The sequence below is a fragment of the Scyliorhinus canicula genome, chromosome 12, assembly GCF_902713615.1.
Source record: "Scyliorhinus canicula chromosome 12, sScyCan1.1, whole genome shotgun sequence".
Lineage (NCBI taxonomy): Eukaryota > Metazoa > Chordata > Chondrichthyes > Carcharhiniformes > Scyliorhinidae > Scyliorhinus > Scyliorhinus canicula.
Genome location: NC_052157.1, coordinates 14,859,338 through 14,878,049, shown reverse-complemented (window position 1 = coordinate 14,878,049; position 18,712 = coordinate 14,859,338). Strand labels below are relative to the sequence as shown.

The 18,712-nt window shown below is 43.4% G+C and overlaps 1 protein-coding gene across 5 annotated transcripts; it reads left to right on the top strand.

Annotated features, from left to right (window-relative positions):
• Positions 1–57: 57 nt before the first annotated feature.
• pex11a (peroxisomal biogenesis factor 11 alpha) lies at positions 58–18,447 on the top strand. 5 transcript variants are annotated; one of them, XM_038813670.1, is made up of 5 exons: positions 58–286; positions 1,362–1,457; positions 10,777–10,892; positions 16,293–16,912; positions 16,949–18,447. In XM_038813670.1, exons 2-4 carry the CDS (start codon positions 1,402–1,404, stop codon positions 16,868–16,870), a joined length of 750 nt encoding a protein of 249 aa, XP_038669598.1. In that variant the 5' UTR covers positions 58–286; positions 1,362–1,401; the 3' UTR covers positions 16,871–16,912; positions 16,949–18,447. The 5 variants fall into 5 exon arrangements, with proteins under 5 accessions (XP_038669598.1, XP_038669594.1, XP_038669595.1 ...); XM_038813666.1 differs by having other exon boundaries at positions 16,293–18,447; XM_038813667.1 differs by having other exon boundaries at positions 1,269–1,457; positions 16,293–18,447.
• Positions 18,448–18,712: the final 265 nt, after the last annotated feature.

The following is an 18,712-nucleotide window of genomic DNA, read 5'->3' as shown; positions in this document are numbered from 1 at the left end:
TGCTAGGATACCCGGACCGGAAGCGCGGTCCGACCTCCTAAAGCGTCCGCCGGTTCCGCTTATGTAATTCGCACCGGAGGTGGGAGAGGCCTCGTCTCTCAATTTAAAACAAAATACTGTACTTATTCGTGGTACGCTTTTCACCCGAGGAACCGCATCCGTCGAGATTAGTTTCAAATCGGTGAAGGAGATCCTCGCGCGAATTTTGTTAAAGTTTGTGGGGGAGGCCGGCCCCAAATCCCCCTTTCCTGCAGAGACTTTGAGGGTGATTTGGGGCTTGAGGAGAGTGAGTGGATTTCCAGGCCTTAGACTTTAAAATTCTTTTTTCTTTGAATGATTTATATTTTTTTGACCATCTCATCCAGGCCGCTCCAAATAATTTAATCCCCCCCCCCCCCAACCCAGCCAGATTCTAAATTTACAAGTTGTTTGACATCCAAACTCACAAGTGGTTCGGTAGCACAGACCCACTAAAATGTCCTGCCAACTACTACGGCAAACCACAAATGAGAACAGAAAGTTCTGGATAAATGGGCCTGGCGGTGTCTGTGCAGAGGGAGAGAAAGAGAGGGAGATAACGTTTCAAGTCCAGTCTCTGCTGCAGTAAAGGGAAAAATTAGATATTGGCTGGTTCAGCACAGTGGGCTAAACAAATGGCTTGTAATGCAGAACAATGCCAGCAGGGTGGGTTCAATTCCCGTACCGGCCTCTCCGAACAGGCACTAGGGCCTTTTCACAGTAACTTAATTGAAGCCTATTTGTGACAATAAGCGTTATTATTATTATAGTTTCAACTTCACGTTTAAACTGTGATAAGGCCGTGGCCACAGCCCGAGGCAGCAATGCAGAAGCAAGAATTGTCACTATTTTGCACCGGTGTAGATTGGATTTGGGTTTATTATCACGTATACCGAGGTGCAGCAAAAAGAATTGTCCTGCGCACAGTCCAGACACATTGTTCCATACATGAAAAAACATAGGACATACAATTGATACATAATGTAAATACATAGACACAGACATTGGGTGAAGGATACAGAGTGTCTTCAGACCCGTAAGTAAACATAAAAGAGCAAGGTTAGAGATAGTGTTAGAATTAAGTTTTAAAAGGTTAGTGCGGTTATAAGAGATATAAGGAGGAGGTTCTGTGGGAGAGCCGCCACGCTGCAGTGCCATCTTGAGATTGATGTATTTGTCTTTTAATTCCTTTTTTTTGAAAAAAAAATTAGGTTTTTTCCTCTTGTATGTTTTGCCCGCTGTTTTTGCAGCGCGAGGCTCCTCTCTCTGGTGGTCGTCAGCAAGTTATTGAGTTCTGAGTCGTTCATTCCCTCAGGGGTTCAAGGGTTTCTTTTGCTCTTCAGTTCCCAAGAAGCCCGGCTCGTTGCTGCATTCCATTTCTCCATGGATTCTTTTGTGAAACTCACTTCCCTCAGCCAAGGCAGGGACAGAATCTTCAGGTATAATTTTCAGTAATTAAACCTTCATGCTAATTTTCAACATCAGTCTGACAGGTAGAATCTATTTTATAATTTCAGTAGCGCAAATGTTGCATTTTCATATGATTTTATTCTGTTTAATCTTGTTGCACATCTAGTATTTTTGGCATCTGTGTTCAATGTTTTAACATGACTTGCATGCAATCGAAAGATTTCTTCATGTTGTACGAAAAAAGCAAACATTTTCCCATGTCATTACAAACTGACTGACAGTGGGAAAGTTGAGGCATGTCAAAAGTTGAGGTGTTTCAATTCTCTGATTTCATTATCTCAAAGGCTCCATCCAACCTCTTTGTATTTTAATAGCTAAGATTTAAATCATTCTTTAAATGTGTTTGCTTTGTTGTTTATTGTTGTCGTTCAAAGACATTTAGTCTCATTTAATCACGTTTATGCTAGTGCAGGCCAGTTTTTAGATATCAATACTCCTTGTAAGCTTAGAATAATGTTAAATATGAAGGTTAATTAAACTATTTGAGTGTCAGGGTGAGATGCTAGATACTATTTCTGGATAGTTTGTGAATTTGTTAGTGTTTGTTTCACACTGAGTTCATCCTCGATGCTAGATCATTTATAGTGTTTACAATGAGGGCTCAAAACAGCATAATCCATAGAGACATGTAGAATAAGGATACTGGCAGGTAAAATGAAGGAAAGTCCTTAAGTTGTTTTACAAGTATGTGAAAGCTAAAAGGATAACTAGGGAAAGAGAAGAGCCCATTAAGGACCACAGTGGTAATTTGTGTGGAGCTGGAGGACACAAAACTTTATGGCAGTGTTCACGAGACATCAGGGGGAAGGACTGTGATAAAGGTAGAGAAATTAATATAGAGAGGAGATTGTGAGTGGTCTGTCATGCTTAAAAGTAGACAAATCTCCAGAGCCAGGTGAAAATCTCAGGCTGTTGAATGAGGCAGTGGAGAAAATAGCAAGGGCGCTGGCAATAATTTTCCATTTCTCTCTGGCCACAGGAGAGGTGCGGGAGGACTGAGCCTAGCGAATGTGGTAATGTTATTCAAGAAGGGGGGGAAAGGATAAACAAAGAAACTACAGCCCAGTCAGTCTAACCTTGGTGGTGGGGAAACTATCGGAAGCAATTCTGAGAGACCAAGGACGTGATTTAATGGAAATTGAACAGTGTCCCTTTTTGGGCACATTTAGCAGGATGTCTCTCGGTGCTTACAGTGCCGATATGGACCCTGCTATTAAATGAGACTCTTTCATTTATGGGCCTTGGCGGGAAATGCCCCATTGAGGCGGCACTTCTCTTTCCTGCACAAACGATCCCCGCTTGCCAGTGCAGGAAGAGATTGGGGCACTATTTTTAAATGGCTCCCCGATCTCTGAACACTCCCCCCCCCCCCCCCCCCCCACCCCCAAATGTGGCCTCCATTCCCCACTCCCCAAATGCCGCAACTTGGCAATGAGCCCCCGGCACACCACCACATAAAGACAGGGCACCACCGGGCCCGATCCCTGGCATGGGCACTATGCCTCCTTGGCAGTGCCCCTGCAAGCACCCTGGCACTGCCAGGGTGGCACCAAGGTAGCACTGCCAGACTGCTGGGTGGTGGCGGTGGCATCGTGTGTGGCGGGATACCACCATGCCCAGAGCCCATCCAGCTTACGCCCTGATCGCCTGGGAAATCCCATTCCTACCCCAAGTGTCACGTTTGTGAAAACCAGAGCTAAATGATGCCCGTTCGGGATCTCTGAGGCAAGACGCTTGGGTCCCGTGCCTTGGATAACTCCAGCGTGAATGTATTAAATGAGCTTAACTGCACACTTAAATATACAAATCTGGATCCCACCCATTGAGGGCAGGATCCAGATAGTGACATCTCACGAGGTGTAATCAGTGTCATAAATTGCTTCTCGCGCGATTTACCGGCTTCATCGCATCCCCAGTTGAACGCGGCAAGGCCATCCGATCGCACCTCTAATTAATCTGCATTTGGAGAGGCAAGAATTAATCAAGAACAGTCAGCATGGATTTGTTAAGGGGAGGTCATGTCTGACCAGCTTGGTTGAAATTTTTTAAGAGATCACCAGGGTGTGTAGACGAGGGCAATGTATTTGATGTTATGGGCGGCACGGTAACACAGCGAGTAGGATTGTTGCTTCACAGCTCCAGGGTCCCAGGTTCAATTCCTGGCTTGGATCACTGTCTGTGTGGAGTCTGCACGTTCTCCCTGTGTCTGCATGGTTTTTCCCCCGGGTGCTCCAGTTTACTTCCACAAGTCCTGAAAGACATGTTATTAGGTACTATGGACATTCTGAATTCTCCCTCAGTCCCTGTCCCTGAACAGGTGCCGGAATGTGGCGACTAGGGGCTTTTCACAATAACTTAATTGCAGTGTTAATGTAAGGTGGTTGAGGGTGGTGTTTGGGTGGTTTGACACACGTGGCACAGGAACTGCAACTCAGCGGGGTCTAATTTCTGAGGCCGATCTCCACTTTGGCGACTGCCCTTTCCTCCGGCCCACCGACTCACTGCTGCTCTGTTGCAGTGAGGGGCAGTTATGAGCGACCATTTCTTCTGGTGGGGGAATGCAAAAAATGCAGTAGTTACACAGTCCGCTGCATGAAGCCCAGAGGTGGGCTTCAGTAGCCAGGGCACTGGTGGCTTCAGTAGCCAGGGCACCCAGCCATGGCGGCAAGTATGGGTGCCAGCAGCATGGTGCAGGGTGAGGATTCTACCACCCTCCTGGGGCAGTGGGGGGGGGGGGGTTTACGGATGTGTGGGATGGGGTTAGTGCCAGGGGCACAGTGCTGCCTACTCACCCTGGCCGCCCTGAGGTGTGGTGCAGATTTTTACCGCACTGCAGGCCGGTCTAGATGGTGTTGCTGGTGGTGCTGACTGCCTCTGCCACTTGTGCCCAGGCACAACAAATGGCGGCTGGCAGCCTCCTTCCCAGGCTGAGTGCATGGTGGCCCGCCTCTCCTCCACCGCGTCCAAGGGGGTCTCACGCTTGGCATCGGTGAATTGTAGAGCTGCACGCCTTGCTACCATCTTGTTGGATGAGTTGATGTGTGTGGGGAGTGAAGTGTATATGTGCTGCTGCAGCTTGTCAGCCTCAATATATGTGTCAATCCTGAATCTGGGGGATCCCGCACCATTTCTCATTGGAATCGCTTGTGTTTTATGTGGCACCGGTGGTAGCACCTTAACAGTCGCTGAATCAGTCCAGGTGCGGCGCCAGTTACGCTGTCGAAGTCCAGGATTCTTGCCCCGGCGTCAACACTTAGTCTCAGGGAATGAGAATCTGACCGAGGATGTTTCCCCTCGAGAAAGTAGTTGTAAACACAGCCGAAATCAGATCTGCCTCATTGCGTTCATTTAGATTGAGATGCGCTCGACTCCCATTTTGATATCGGTCTCCAGCATGCTAATCGCCTACTTCCTCCCAGACTACTTTCCATACTGCTTCACCCACTCGTTTGGACCAGCTTCAGAGCAAGGTATTACTGGCCAAAACTACGTTTTCTGATTCCAAAGCTGCAGGAAGATCATTGTGTGTAAAGTAGCGTTGTATCACAGTTTACACTTGTAACTGCCCACCCCCCAAATCACAGAATTTTAACGCTGGGAAGGAGCCCATTTGGCCCATTGTTTCTTCACTGGCCCCTTAATCTTCATGTAGATTAGGAAAATCAAAATGGCAGAGGTAACCATGAGGAAGAATTCATAGAGTATATTTGGGACAGTTTCCTGGAATAATATGTTGTGATCCAACCAGGCATCAGGCTAACTTGGTAACGTGTAATGAGATAGGCTTAGTGAACAATCTCAGAGTAAAAGATGCCCGTGGGAGCAGTGACCATTACAGGTAGAATTCAACTTGAGAGTGAGAAACGTGGGTCAGAAACTACTGTGCTACTTAAATAAGGGTAATTATCAAGGAATGAGGGTAGAGTTGCTGGTGTTGACTGGGAACGGAGTTTAGCAGGAAAGGTGGTTGACCAGGCATTTCTGAAAATAGTTTATATCCCAGTGAGGAAGAAGGATACTCAGAAGGGGATAAATCAACCATGGTTTACCAAGGAAGTGAAGGATAGTATTGAACTGAAAAAAAATAATAATGTGGCAATGATTAGTGGTCAGCCAGAGGATTCGGAAAGTTTTAAAAACCAACAAAAAATGACCGAAAAATAATAAAAAGGGAGACGATGAACTATGAACCTAAATCAGCACGTAATATAAAAATGCATAGCAAGAGTTTCCTTAAATAAATAAAAAGGAAGAGAGAGGCCAAAGTGAACAAAGGCCCGTTAGAGAATGAGACTGGGGAAATAATAACGGGGAACCAGGAAATGGCAGAGGAATTGAACAAATACTTTGCGTCAGTCTTCACGGTGGAAGATACTAATAACATTCCAAAAATAAATAATCAAGGGGTACAAGGCGGGGAAGAAATAAATACAACAACAATCACCTAGGGAACAAATACTAGGGAAACTAATGGGGCTCAAGGCCGATACGTCCTCTGGATCTGATGGGTTGCATCCCAAGTTATTAAAGGAAATAGTTACAAAGACAGTGGATGCACTGATAATCTTCCAACAATCCTTAAATTCTAGAAAAGTCCCAGAGGATTGGAAAACTGCCAATGTAATGCCATTATTCAAAAAAGAAAGTTTTTTTCTCTCACAATACATTTGCTTCTTTTGCAAATCACTTTAAATCTATTATCTCTCATTCTTGATCTTTTTATGAGCTGAAACAGTTTCTCCCCATCTACTCTATCCTGCCCCCTCATGTTTTTGAACATCTCTACCAAATCTCCTCTCAGCCTTCTCTCCAAGGAAAACAGTCCCAACCCCTCCAACCTATCCTCATATCTGAAGTTTCTCATCCCTGGAACAATTCTTGTAAACTTCTTCTGTGCTCTCTCCAATGCGTTCGCATTCTTCTATTGTGTGGCACCCAGAACTGTACAAATACGGCAGCTGAGCTCTAACTAACGTATTGTATAAGTTCAGCATAACCTTGCTCTTGTACTCTAATGCCCCTATTAATAAAGCCCAGAATATTGTGTACTTAATTAACTGCTCTCTCCATCTACCCTGCCGCATTCAATGATCTGTACACATATATCCCCAAGTCCTTCTTTAGAATTTTACCCTTTATTTTATACTGTCTATCCATGTTCCTCCTGCAAAATGCATCACCTCACATTTCGCCGCATCCAACTTCATCTGCCAGCTATCAGCCAAGACATAGACAAGTTGATGGACATCAGCCCAATCCACCAACTTGTCTATGTCATTTTGAAGTTCTACACTGTCCTCCTCGCAGTTTACAATGCCTCCACGTTTTGTATCATCCGCAAACTTTGAAATTATCCCCAGCACACCAAAATATAGATTATTAATATTTATCAGGAAAAGCATGGGTCCCAATACTAGCCTTTGGGGAGCAACCCTACAAACCTTCCTTCGTCCGAAAAATACCAATTGACCGTTCCTCTCTATTGTTCAGCCAATTTTGTGTCCACATTCCTACTGTCCCTTTTATTCCATGAACTACTTTGGGGCAGCACGGTAGCATAGTGGTTAGCACAGTTGCTTCACAGCTCCAAGGTCCCAGGTTCAATTCCCGGCTCGGTTCACTGTGTAGTCTGCACGTTCTCCCCATGTGTGCATGGGTTTCCTCCGGGTGCTCCGATTTCCTCCCACAGTCCAAAGATGTGTGGATTAGGTGGACTGGCCATGCTAAATTGCCCTTAGTGTCCAAAAGGTTAATTGGGGTTACTGGGATAAGGGGGTGGGCCGGTGAAGACTCAATGGGCCGAATGGCCTCCTTCTGCTTTGTAAATTCTATGATTATCTCACAAGTCTGTTTTGTGGCACTGTATCAAAAGCCTTTTGAAAGTCCAAGTACACCACATCAACAGCATCACCCTCATCAACCTTTTCTGTTGCCTCCTCAAAAAACGTCCAGCAGTTAGTAAAACATTATTTTCCCCTTTAGAAATCCATGCTGGCTCTTCCTGATCAATCCACATTTTTTCATGCTATGCCCAATAATTGTTTCCAGAAGCTTTCTCAACACGGATGTTAAACTGACTGGTCTGTAATTCTGGGTCTATCCTTGCAACCTTTTTTTGAACAAGTGCATGTGTATTTAATCTTTTATTATTATTGTCACAATTTCATCAGGCTGAGTGAGGCTGTAACTCGAGGAGCAGTATATTTTTATCCTCCAATGATCAATGAAGACCAAACATAAATCACAGATGAAGTGTGATGAGAGGACAGTGGATAATTGAATCTACAACAGTCCCTGTTAAATAATATAATTTTCCTTTGTCAGGGACCAAAATATAAATGCAAGATTTTTATCATAGAATCATAGAATTTACAGTGCAGAAAGAGGCCATTCGGCCCATTAAGTCTGCACCGGCTCTTGGAAAGAGCACCCTACTTAAGCCCACACCTCCACCCTATCCCAGTAACCCCAGCTAACCTTTTTTTGGACACTAAAGGCAATTTAGCATGGCCAGTCCATCTAAACTGCACATCTTTGGACTGTGGGAAGAAACCGGAGCACACGTTGGAAACCCACGCAGACACAGGGAGATCGTGCAGACTCCGCACAGACAGTGACCCCTCCAGGAATCAAACCTGGGACCCTGGAGCTGTGAAGCAACTGTGCTAACCACTATGCTACCGTGCTGCCCTATATCAAGTGTTTCCATTATAAATTTTTGCCAATATTTATAATGAAAACTCTTGAGTATTCCTGCCTGCTCTAATGACAGCCCCCAACTGAAGGTGCTGCACCTTCATCACTGACATGAGGGCTTCATTACACGACCAGTTTAGAGAAGCATTTTCCCTTAATCTATTCATACACATATTTATAATAGAATTCAAGAAATAAAAGCAGAATGTGTAATTGTGTAAAGTAGGGACTGAATTATGACCGCACAACACTGGTGTAATATTGCTCACTCTAATTCCATTTTGGTTGAAGCCTGAATTTGATTTTTTGTGCAAAATGCCAAATGAGATTGACTGGTATTGCTAATAATGACCAAGTAGCAGTTTGTGAAGCAGAGTTGTTTGGAAGGATGTAAACGCAATGGAAGCAGTTCAGAAAAAGTTTACTGGACCAAAACTTGGAATGGGTGCGTTGTCTCATGAGGAACAGTTTGTATCCGCTGGAGCTTGGAAGAGTAAGAGGTGACTTGACTGAAACATAAGACCCTGAGTGACTTGGTGGATGTTGAAAGGATGTTTCCCTTTACTCGAGACTCTAGAACTGGGGGTCACTGTTTAAAAATAAGGAGTTGCCCATTCAAGAAGAATGAGGAGAAACTTTTTCTGAGGTTCCTGACTCTCTTCCTCAAAAGGCAGTGTAAGTATAGTCTATAAATATTTTAAGGCAGAGGTAGATAGATTCTTAATAAACAGGGAGGTGAAAGGTTATCTGGGGTAGGCAGGAATGTTGATTTAAGGTTACAGTCAGATCAGCCATGATCTTATTAAATGGAACAGCAAGATCAAAGGACCGAATGGCCTACTCCTGATTCATGTGGGGCATATGATTTTGTCTACTCGAGGCTGTGGAGCTGGGAGATGTGAAGCTTCAGCATTCCAATTTAATATGCCACTTAAATAGTGGCATTATAAATGTGGAGATCATAGAATTTGCAGTGTAGAAGGAGGCCATTCGGCCCATTGAGTCTGCGGCCCTTGGAAAGAGCATCCTACATAAGCCCAAGCCTCGACCCTTTCACCGTAACCCCACCTAACCTTTTTGGACACGCAGGGCAATTTAGCATGGCCAATCCACCTAACCTGCACATCTTTGGACTGTGGGAGGAAACGGTAGGAAACCCACGCAGACACGGGGAGAAGGTGCAGACGCCACACAGACAGTGACCCAAGCCTGGAATCAGATCTGGGACCCTGGAGCTGTGAAGCAACTTGTGCTAACTACTGTGCTACTGTGCTGCCCATCTAGGCATTTATGGGAAAAAGGTGTGTGTATACACTTAAATACATAAGCATCTTTCTCAGGGCTAGCTGGGAGCGCTATTTTCATATGTTGCATACCGAATCAGGTGACCTGGATGAGGATGGGGAAGGAAATTACATGCCACAACGTGACCTTATTTAACTTGGTCTTTGACCTATGATGCTCCCATTCATAAACTGCCTTGCTTTGGCATCATATTGTGCGCAGGAAGCTGAGTTGATCTGTTTGCATATCTTTACACTCTCCGATCACCATGGCTATGATGGAGTCTACATAAACCTCGAGTAGCAAATTAAATCTAGTTCATTGGTTTGTTTTGGGGATTGTTATTTCTTGTGATTTCAAGCACAGCTCCATTGAATCCTACAATAATATTGTAATTAATTCGATAACTGAAGAACCAGGGACATTTACAGGAGGAACCATTTTGACCTGTCATGTCTGTGCTTTGTTTTTGTTAGCATGAGCTTCAAACTGATTCTGTGGTCCTGCTGTCTCTAAATAGGTTTATATCTTCCGCTTTAATATCTAGTCACTCTTTCCCCTCCCTTATAAGTTTCAATTGTATGCATCAACTTATCCTGTGACAAAGTGTCTGTGAACTGACAAACCTACGTTTCTTTGAATCTCTTTTCTCTCTTTCTTTGAAGACTACGTTTTAAATTGGTGGCTTTGTAAAAGGATGGAAATGACACAAATGATCACTTATGGGGTGGCATAGTGGTTAGCACTGCAGCCTTAGCGCCATGGATTCCAGCCTTGTGTGGCGTTTGCACATTATCCCTGTGTCTGCGTGGGTTTCCACCGGGTGCTCCGTTTTCCTCCCACGGTCCAAAGATGTGCAGGTTAGATTGGGTTATGGGGATAGGGCATGAGAGTAGGCTGAGGTAGAGTGCTCCTGCAGACTCGATGGGCGGAATAACCTCCACTATAGCAGTTAGATGATTCTATGGATTTCTGTGGAATCTTAATTGATCTGTTTAAATGATTCATGCAAAGATCTCTCCCTGGTTTGTGCAACACTTGTGGAAATTGCCCAGTTGCTTGCTATCCTTTCACCCCGGAATCTGGTTTTGAATCCAAACTAGGTGAAAATTGTTTTTTCTCTTGCAGGGGTCCTATGTAAAATCTATAGTATAACATCTGATGCAACTTGTATTAGTTTAGCAGAGCTTTCATGTTGTAATTTTGACACAACACATTTTGAGAAGAGTGCATTTGCCAAAACATTAACCACTAATTGCCACGTGTAGCAGGAAATAAGCTCTGTGCTTGCGTTTTGTTTTCTTTCAGAACCACTCAGTATGCATGCACGTTACTTAATTATCTAATTCACAAGAATGATAGCAACAAGGAGCTGGTTTCAAAGCTCAAACAGTTGGAATCTAACATGAGTGCAGGACGTAAGTGTAAGTATACAACAAATTCTGGAAAGGACGGATAAAGCAGCAATTCCATATTCCTGCTTTTTGCTCGGTGGAGTGAAGTTACTCCTCGCGATGTATAACAGTGCGATAACAAGTTCATGTAAAATTGTTTTTATGTGCTCCGTTATAGCATTAATTAACCTCTCCAACAGGGGTATGGGGAGAAGGCAGGAGAATGGGGATGAGAAAATGTCAGCTATGATTGAATGGTGGAGCAGACTCGATGGGCCGAGTGGCCTAATTCTGGTCCTACATCTTATGGTCTCCAAAGCGAAGTGTGAATTTATTATAAACAGTGCTGAGAGGAATAGATTTCCCATTTCCCATTTCTCTCTCAAAATTAGGAGATTTTCTGCACTGTTACTGCAACTTTAAGGCTGGAGTATATTAGTGACATTTACCTACTAACGTGGGCTGTGTCATTAAGGATGAGCTACTATTTATCGAACATTTCCCACATTTTCAAATTCTGCCAAAGAGCTGTGCATCTAACGGGATTGCTTTTGAAGAATAGTCCCTATTGTAACAGCAAATGTGATAGCCAAGTGGGGACAAGAAGATCCCACAAGAATTGAAAAAATTAGATGACTTGTTTGTTGCTTGGGGAATGAATATTGCTCAGATAGTGCCATGGAATATTGTTGCATTCATCTGAAAAGAAGGTTAATGTCCTGTGAAAGATAAATAGGTTCCCCTAAAATTACTACACAGAATTATAAATGCTAAATCTTCTTGAGCAGTGCAACTGAGCAAAGTAAGAGAACATTTTATTTCTTTTTTGCTTTTGTCAAAATGTGATTCCAGATGTATTTGAGTGGTAATTTGATGCAGTGTTGATATTGCAACTGAAAATGAGTTGATCAGCAAAAATGAGCCTTTTTTAATAAGGTTGTCCAGTTCTCAGTCTGTGAATACTCTGATATAAAATTGCTGAAAGTGTCCTAAAACGACACTGGACCCATTTTAATAATTTGATTGATTTTAACAGGATAATTGATGTACACTAGTTCGTTTCTATGTAAGTTAAATACGTTTTGATAAAATGAAGATGAGCGTAGTTTTGAAAAGTCTTCCTGAGCCAGTGCAATGGATGGAATCTATGCAATTTGGACAGTGGGCTGGGCATGATTGGTGTGTCGGTGGCTTGCCAGACCATTTCAGAGGGCAATTAAGACAAGCACATTGCTATGGATCTGGAGTCTCATGTAGATTAGACAGAGTAAATTTCCTTCCCTAAAGGAAAGACATCAGTAAATCAATTTTTACAATAATTGTTGATAGTAATCACCTTTATAATTTCAGATTTATTAGTCGCCTTTGAGATTTGGATTTATATGCTCATAGCCTTGTCATGGGCCTTTGGATTGAAAGTTGCCAAAACCCCAGAGGGAAGACCGTAGGCTGCTCTCCCCTTTATGTGTGTGAGAGAAATAGAGAGAGAGAGATTGAGATTAAATATCCTCAGTTGGTGCAGGAATTGAACTCCTGCTGTCGGCATCGCTCATCATCGCAAACCAGCTGTCTAGCCAACTGAGCTAACCAATCCTCCATATGAGATTATTAATCCAGTGACATTACCTCTGCCACCATCGTCCCCCTTAAGATGTACCTTTGAAGTGTAGTTGTTGTAATGTAGGGAACTTGACAATTTGATTGTACACATGGAGCTCCCACAAGCTGCAATGCGATAATGATCAGACAATGGTCTGTAACTTCCTGGCTCCCCAGAATCTGATTTGGGGGGGGTGCCCCAAAGGTAAACTGGGAAACCCCCCTCGGAAATTCCCAAGAGAGGGTTTACCTGGCTACGGGCTAACTTCCCCTGGCCAATTTCACTGCGCTGGAAACTATCTGAAAAAGTGATTTAAATTGTTAATTTCGGATGGTTCTGAGGTTCCTGACTTTCTTCCTCAAAAAGCAGTGTAAGTAGAGTCTACAAATATTTTAAGGCAGAGGTAGATAGATCTCCTCCCCCCCCCCCCCCCACCCCCCCCACCCACTTTCAATGCAACCTTTAAACCCATCTGCTTTACGGCAGCTTGTGCTGTGAAAAGGGGGGGTGTCCTTCACTCCATTCTTTTTAGACTTCGCAGTTTGAGTCGCACCCAACCTGAGTCAGGCACTTTAGAATTTAAGTGCAACTAAATTGGTACGGAGTGGCAATCCACTGCTCATTTCCACTCTGAGGCAGCTGTAGACCAATCTGTTTAAAGGATGCCAGAGATGCATATTGATTAGGATGCCAGAGATAATTACTGTGGGATCTTTTTATTTCCATCTGAGGCAGCAGATAAGGATGTTATTTCTATAAATCAAGAAGTGGAGTTCAGTGGTTGGCGGATTACTTGAGCAAACCTAAGGAGACACAGTGATACAAGTGGATAACAGGGATATAGTGATACAGTTGTGGGAGAAGAGCTAGGAGTTGTACACTTGAATTCTTAAAACTGAGTAAAGATTGGCTTTTGGTTTCCTACTTCACTAACCGGCTGTTGGGGCCACAATGTAATGTGGCATCACTGCCAGAACTGCACTGGGTGTGTCAGCCTAGATTTCTGTGCTCCATTCTCTGGAGGGGGAGTTGGACCCATAAACCTAAGGTTAGAGTGCGGAACCTCTGCTAATGTGCAGCTTCACTCATTCTGCAGGAGGAAAAGAGGGTAGATATCTGGGGAAGAAAGTCAAGGTGGGGGAGAGTTGGGGTGGGGCAGAGAGTGAGAAATGAATGTTTCAAAGGAGAGGCAAGAGGGGTGACACAGAGTGAGATGCTCAAAGGAATAGAGAGAGTGACCAAGGTGTAACTTGGTTACAAGAGCTATATTGGGTCAGACTAGATGATGGAAAGCTCCCATGATCCAAATTTGAGTTTAAAAACAGAATGAGGCAGCAGTTGTTGGGTGGTAACCAAAGGTCCCTCTAAGTTCTGTGGCCATGCAGCAACCCAAAAGTTCTCAAACAGGCCACGCACTCATCATCCCCTTTAACATCGGCAGTAGCAATTTTTTTAATTCAGAGGACCGCGCATTAAAGCTTCGCATGTGAACTCCCGAAAGTAATGGTGGAGGATACTTTGGTGGTACGTATCAGATGCCTTGAAGGGCTGTTTGCAGAATTACAAGGAAAAGTTCCCAAAGGCCCATTGAAGAGAGATTGGATCAAGAGCAAAAGTTGATGGACAGAGGTGGGGATAGTGGTGGAGATTGTGGGAGTGACTATCCCTGAGGGAAGAAACAAAAGGTAGAATTACTTGGAAATAGAATGGAGAGGATGGGCCAAGAGAAATATACCATCGGTTCCCTTCATGTATGGTGACTGGCTTGCTGAGTGTTTTTTGTTGCTATTCCATGTTCATTCATCCAGCATCACTGTGCATTACAATCATCAGTGTCTAATTGTATCTACCTTCCTGAGAAATAAAATAAATTGGGATGGCACTTTCACAGAGCAGGTCTGAGAGAAATAAATTGTCATGGAGCAGACCTCCAACACAGCCTGAGATCCAGTCTAAACAGAGCTAGAATTCATACTGACCAATAAGTCAGCGGCAGTTTGCACTGCAGCAGTGCCAGGGAGCTACATCTAACTGCCGACGTTTAGTTTGCTTTTGTCCTCCCAACATGTGCATTTTTTAATCTATTGATTGAAAAGAGAAAGAACTTACATTTAAAAACACTTCATCACTCACGTCCATCGGACATTACGACCAGTGGATAACTTTGTAAAGTGCAGTCACTGTGATTACGTGCGCAGTAGTTGTGCACACCAAGATCCCACACATAGCAATTGAGTAAATTACCATTCTATTCACCTGAACAGGCGGAAAGGATTTCAATTTAAATCTCATTCTACAGATAACACTTTGAGAATGTAGCACTTTCTCATTACTTCACTTGGATATCAGCACAGATTATGTGGTCAAACCTGTAAAGATGCTTGAACTATTATGATCCCAGACGAAACCCCAACAGTGGCTAAGATACTAGACCGAAACCCCAATATTTTAGTTTATTTTAAGATGGATATGGACCTGGATACGAACCCAGGAAGTGTAGAAGATTTTAGTTTAGATGGGCAGCATGGTCGGCACAGGCTTGGAGGGACGAAGGGCCTGTTCCTGTGCTGTACTTTTCTTTGTTCTTTGTTCTAAGACTGGAAAGAAGATTTGCTCCAGGAATGATTGCATGAAAAAAATAGGGTTTTGGTATTTCTAAAACAAAACCTTTATTCTAAATACAATATTAAACTTTTTACCTTCACACCTGAAAAGAACAGCTTACAATTACCCCTTAACACGATACAATTTAAAATTAAACAGCAAGAAAAGAAACATACAGCTCTTAATCCATTTTAAAATTAGCATAGAGTAATACTTGCAGTACAAGCCTTTTCCTTGTTTTTTGATGAGGCTGCTCTGCTTTAAAATAATACTATTTTTTTCTGTACTGGGAAAGAAAACTGCCATTGTCTGAAGTCAAAAAAAAACAAGAGTTGTCAGATCGGACTTCACTTCCAAATGCCTGCCTCCTAAACTATGTCCCTATCCACAATTTTCTCCAAAACCGCCTCTCTCCACAGCTTCTGAAAATGTCTCTCTGTGTTCCTTGGCTCCACCCAGCAATGACCTCATCTCCCCTAGCTGAAAAACAACCCATCTCTGCAGGCTGCGAAGCACATTAACTCCCCAGGGACTTCCCCAGGCAAACCACCAGGCATTAGCCCAGACTGAAAAACACATTCCTTGGTCAATATCACCTGATTGTCCGAGAAGCAAAACAAAATCCTTTTTAAAACCCTGACCACTGCAAACAAACGCATTCGAACCCCAGGCTTTTAACCTTGAACTTGTCCCAATATTTAGAAGCCAATATTCTTAAAATGTTCCAATCGTCACAGAACTTCTAACTTTTATGTTTGAAAATGACAGTGCTACCCAGCTGATCCATTTTATCTGTGTAGTGAAATTAAACCATACCTTTTTCACTGGTGAGAAAATTATTCTTTTGATGATAAATATAGCTTGGAAGATTCGCAGCGTGATAGAAATTATAATTATACAGCAAGAAGATTATGATTATGGTTTTCTGTCCACATAGAACAGTATTCATAAAGCATTATTTTGTTCCATGGATTCTGGTCTTGATGTGAGTTGTATAAACTCTGTTTCAACCTGATCAACTTTTATGGCTCGTACATTTCAGCTAATATATAAATAGCCTCTATAAGTGCTGTAATAATGTATGTTTCCACCAAGATGGAAGCGATTTAACTCCTGAAAGCTCAGCTAGAAAGAAAAATATTGCTAATGCCGCACCCAGAATAATTTAATTCTGCTTCAAATAGTTAAAGCTGGTGCTGTATTAAATCCTTTCTGCTTTATTTCAGTGTTCCGGTTAGGTAACACGGTGGATGCAGTTCAGGCAGCCAGAAGGAATGTTCAGCTTTCGGACTCCATACTTCGGTTTTGCCTCACCGTCATTCCTCTCAGTCGGGCTGTATACTTCGTCTGCGATAATATTCTGTGGATGGGAGCAGTGGGCCTTGTTGATGTTGACAAGGAGAAATGGAACAAGCGGTGCAATCGCTACTACTATTTCTCGTTGATTGTCAGCCTGAGCAGAGATGTCTATGAGATTGTCCAGATGCTGAAAGAAGAAACACGGGTCCAAAAGGGGCAGTGGTGTAAATCCGTCAACCACCTGGAAAACAATCACGTGCGGAGGGATTTTGTCTGGACACTGAGGGTCAGAGCTGAAGCTTTCCTCATGCTGCTTTTTCAAAGCCTGAAAAGCAATCCTCCTGTATTACTCGACATTGTTAAAAACCTCTGTGATCTCGCCCTTCCTTTAGACAAACTAGGCATATACAAAACCAATCCAGGAGTGGTGGGTCTCTGTGGCCTTGTTTCTTCAGTTCTCTCAATTCTAACTTTAACACACCCAGCACTGAAATTAAGACCATGAACAAACTCTGTGCCCTCTGAACAAAAGTATTATTCCTTCTCTAGGATTTCTGTCAGAGTATGTTTAGGAATGGGAATCATTTGCTTTCAAAATGTAGGTTGAAGTTTCTGCAAGCAGCATTTGCTCTCAACACAATTGGTTGTTCAAATATTTTCTTGCTGTATCTTGGAGTGCAAACGTTTCAGGCAACTTCCAACGTGTGCTGCCACTTAGAACTTGAAAACTTTTTTATTTGCAATTGGCATCCTATGAACAGATCAGTTATGATTGCTGTGCTGGGGTCAGGTTGACAGTGTACCATTTAGATAGTAAAACAGACCGAAAGTACACAAACTGGGATTTGAGTCCAGACCAAGACACAAGATTAAAACATCATACTATAAATATCTGTCTCGCTTCACTTGAGCTGTATATCACCAACAGCTTTATCCATGATGAACATGACTCCCCAGTTTCTAATATCCACCTTGAGGTTAAATAATGAAAGTTCATTTCCACTGGATGGATATTGGGTAACAAGCGGCTGTAGGTTCAGGATTATAAATTGAAGAGAAACTTTGGAATCTCAAGAATATGAAATGCTTTAATTCAATTATTAAAAACTCTTCCCCCCCCCCCCCCACCCACACACACACACACACACATGCAGCAATGTGGAAAATTGCCCAGGTATGTCCTTTACACAAAGAGCAGGACAAAACCAAACCAACCCATCCAATCCAAATGCCATCCCACCAGTCTACTCGTAAAGTGATGGAAGGGGTCATCAACGGCGCCATTAACTGGCACTTTCTGTGCAATAATCTGCTCAATGACGCTCAGTTTGGGTTCTGCCAGGGAGACTTAGCTCTTGCCCTCATTACAGCCTTGGTTCAAACATGAACAAAAGAGCTGAACTCCAGACGTGAGAATGACTGCCCTTGACATCAAGACAACATTTGATCGAGTATGGCATCAAGGAGCCCTAGCAGTGGGAATCGGAAGGGGAAAACTCTCTTCTGGTTGGAGTCATACCTAGCACATAGGAATATGGTTGAGATTATTTGAGGTCAGTCATCTCAGTCCCAAGACATCACTGCAGGAGATCCTCAACGTAGTGTCCTAGGCCCAGCCATCTTCAGCTGCTTCGTCAATGACTTTCCTCCCATCATAAGGTCAAAAGTGAGGATGTTCACTGATGATTGTGCAATGTTCAAAACCATTCTTTGTTCTTTAATGTTTTGGCCAAGGGTGGTATCATGACCGGTACAGGCTTGGAGGGTCGAAGGGCCTGTTCCTGTGCTGTCTTGTTCATTCACATCTCCTCAGAATAGTCCATATCCAAGGGATAATATTCAGCATTGGGCTAACAAGTGGCAAGGAACATTCACGCCACACAAGTGCCAGGCAATGACCATCTCCAACAAGAGAGAATCTAACCATCGCTCCATGACATTCAAAGGCAGGATCTCGCACTCCTGGGGGTTACCATTATGATTATTATATTGACCAGAAACTCAACCAGACTCTCCATATAAATACTGTGGCTACAAGAGCAAGTCAGAAACCTGGGGTCCTGCAGTGAGTAACTCATTGCCTGACTCCCCAAAGCCTATTCACCATCCACGGCGCACAAGTCAGGACTGTGACAGAATGATCTCCGCTTGCCTGGATTAGTGAAACTCCAACAGGAAGGAAAAGGGGAAGTGCAAAGAGACCTGGGTGTCATGGTGGAACAGTGGCTGAAGGTTGGCATGCAGGTACAGCAGGCGGTGAGGAAAGCTAATGGTATGCTGGCTTTCATAGTGAGAGGATTAGAGTATAGGAGTAGGATGTCTTGCTGCAGCTATACAGGGCCTTGGT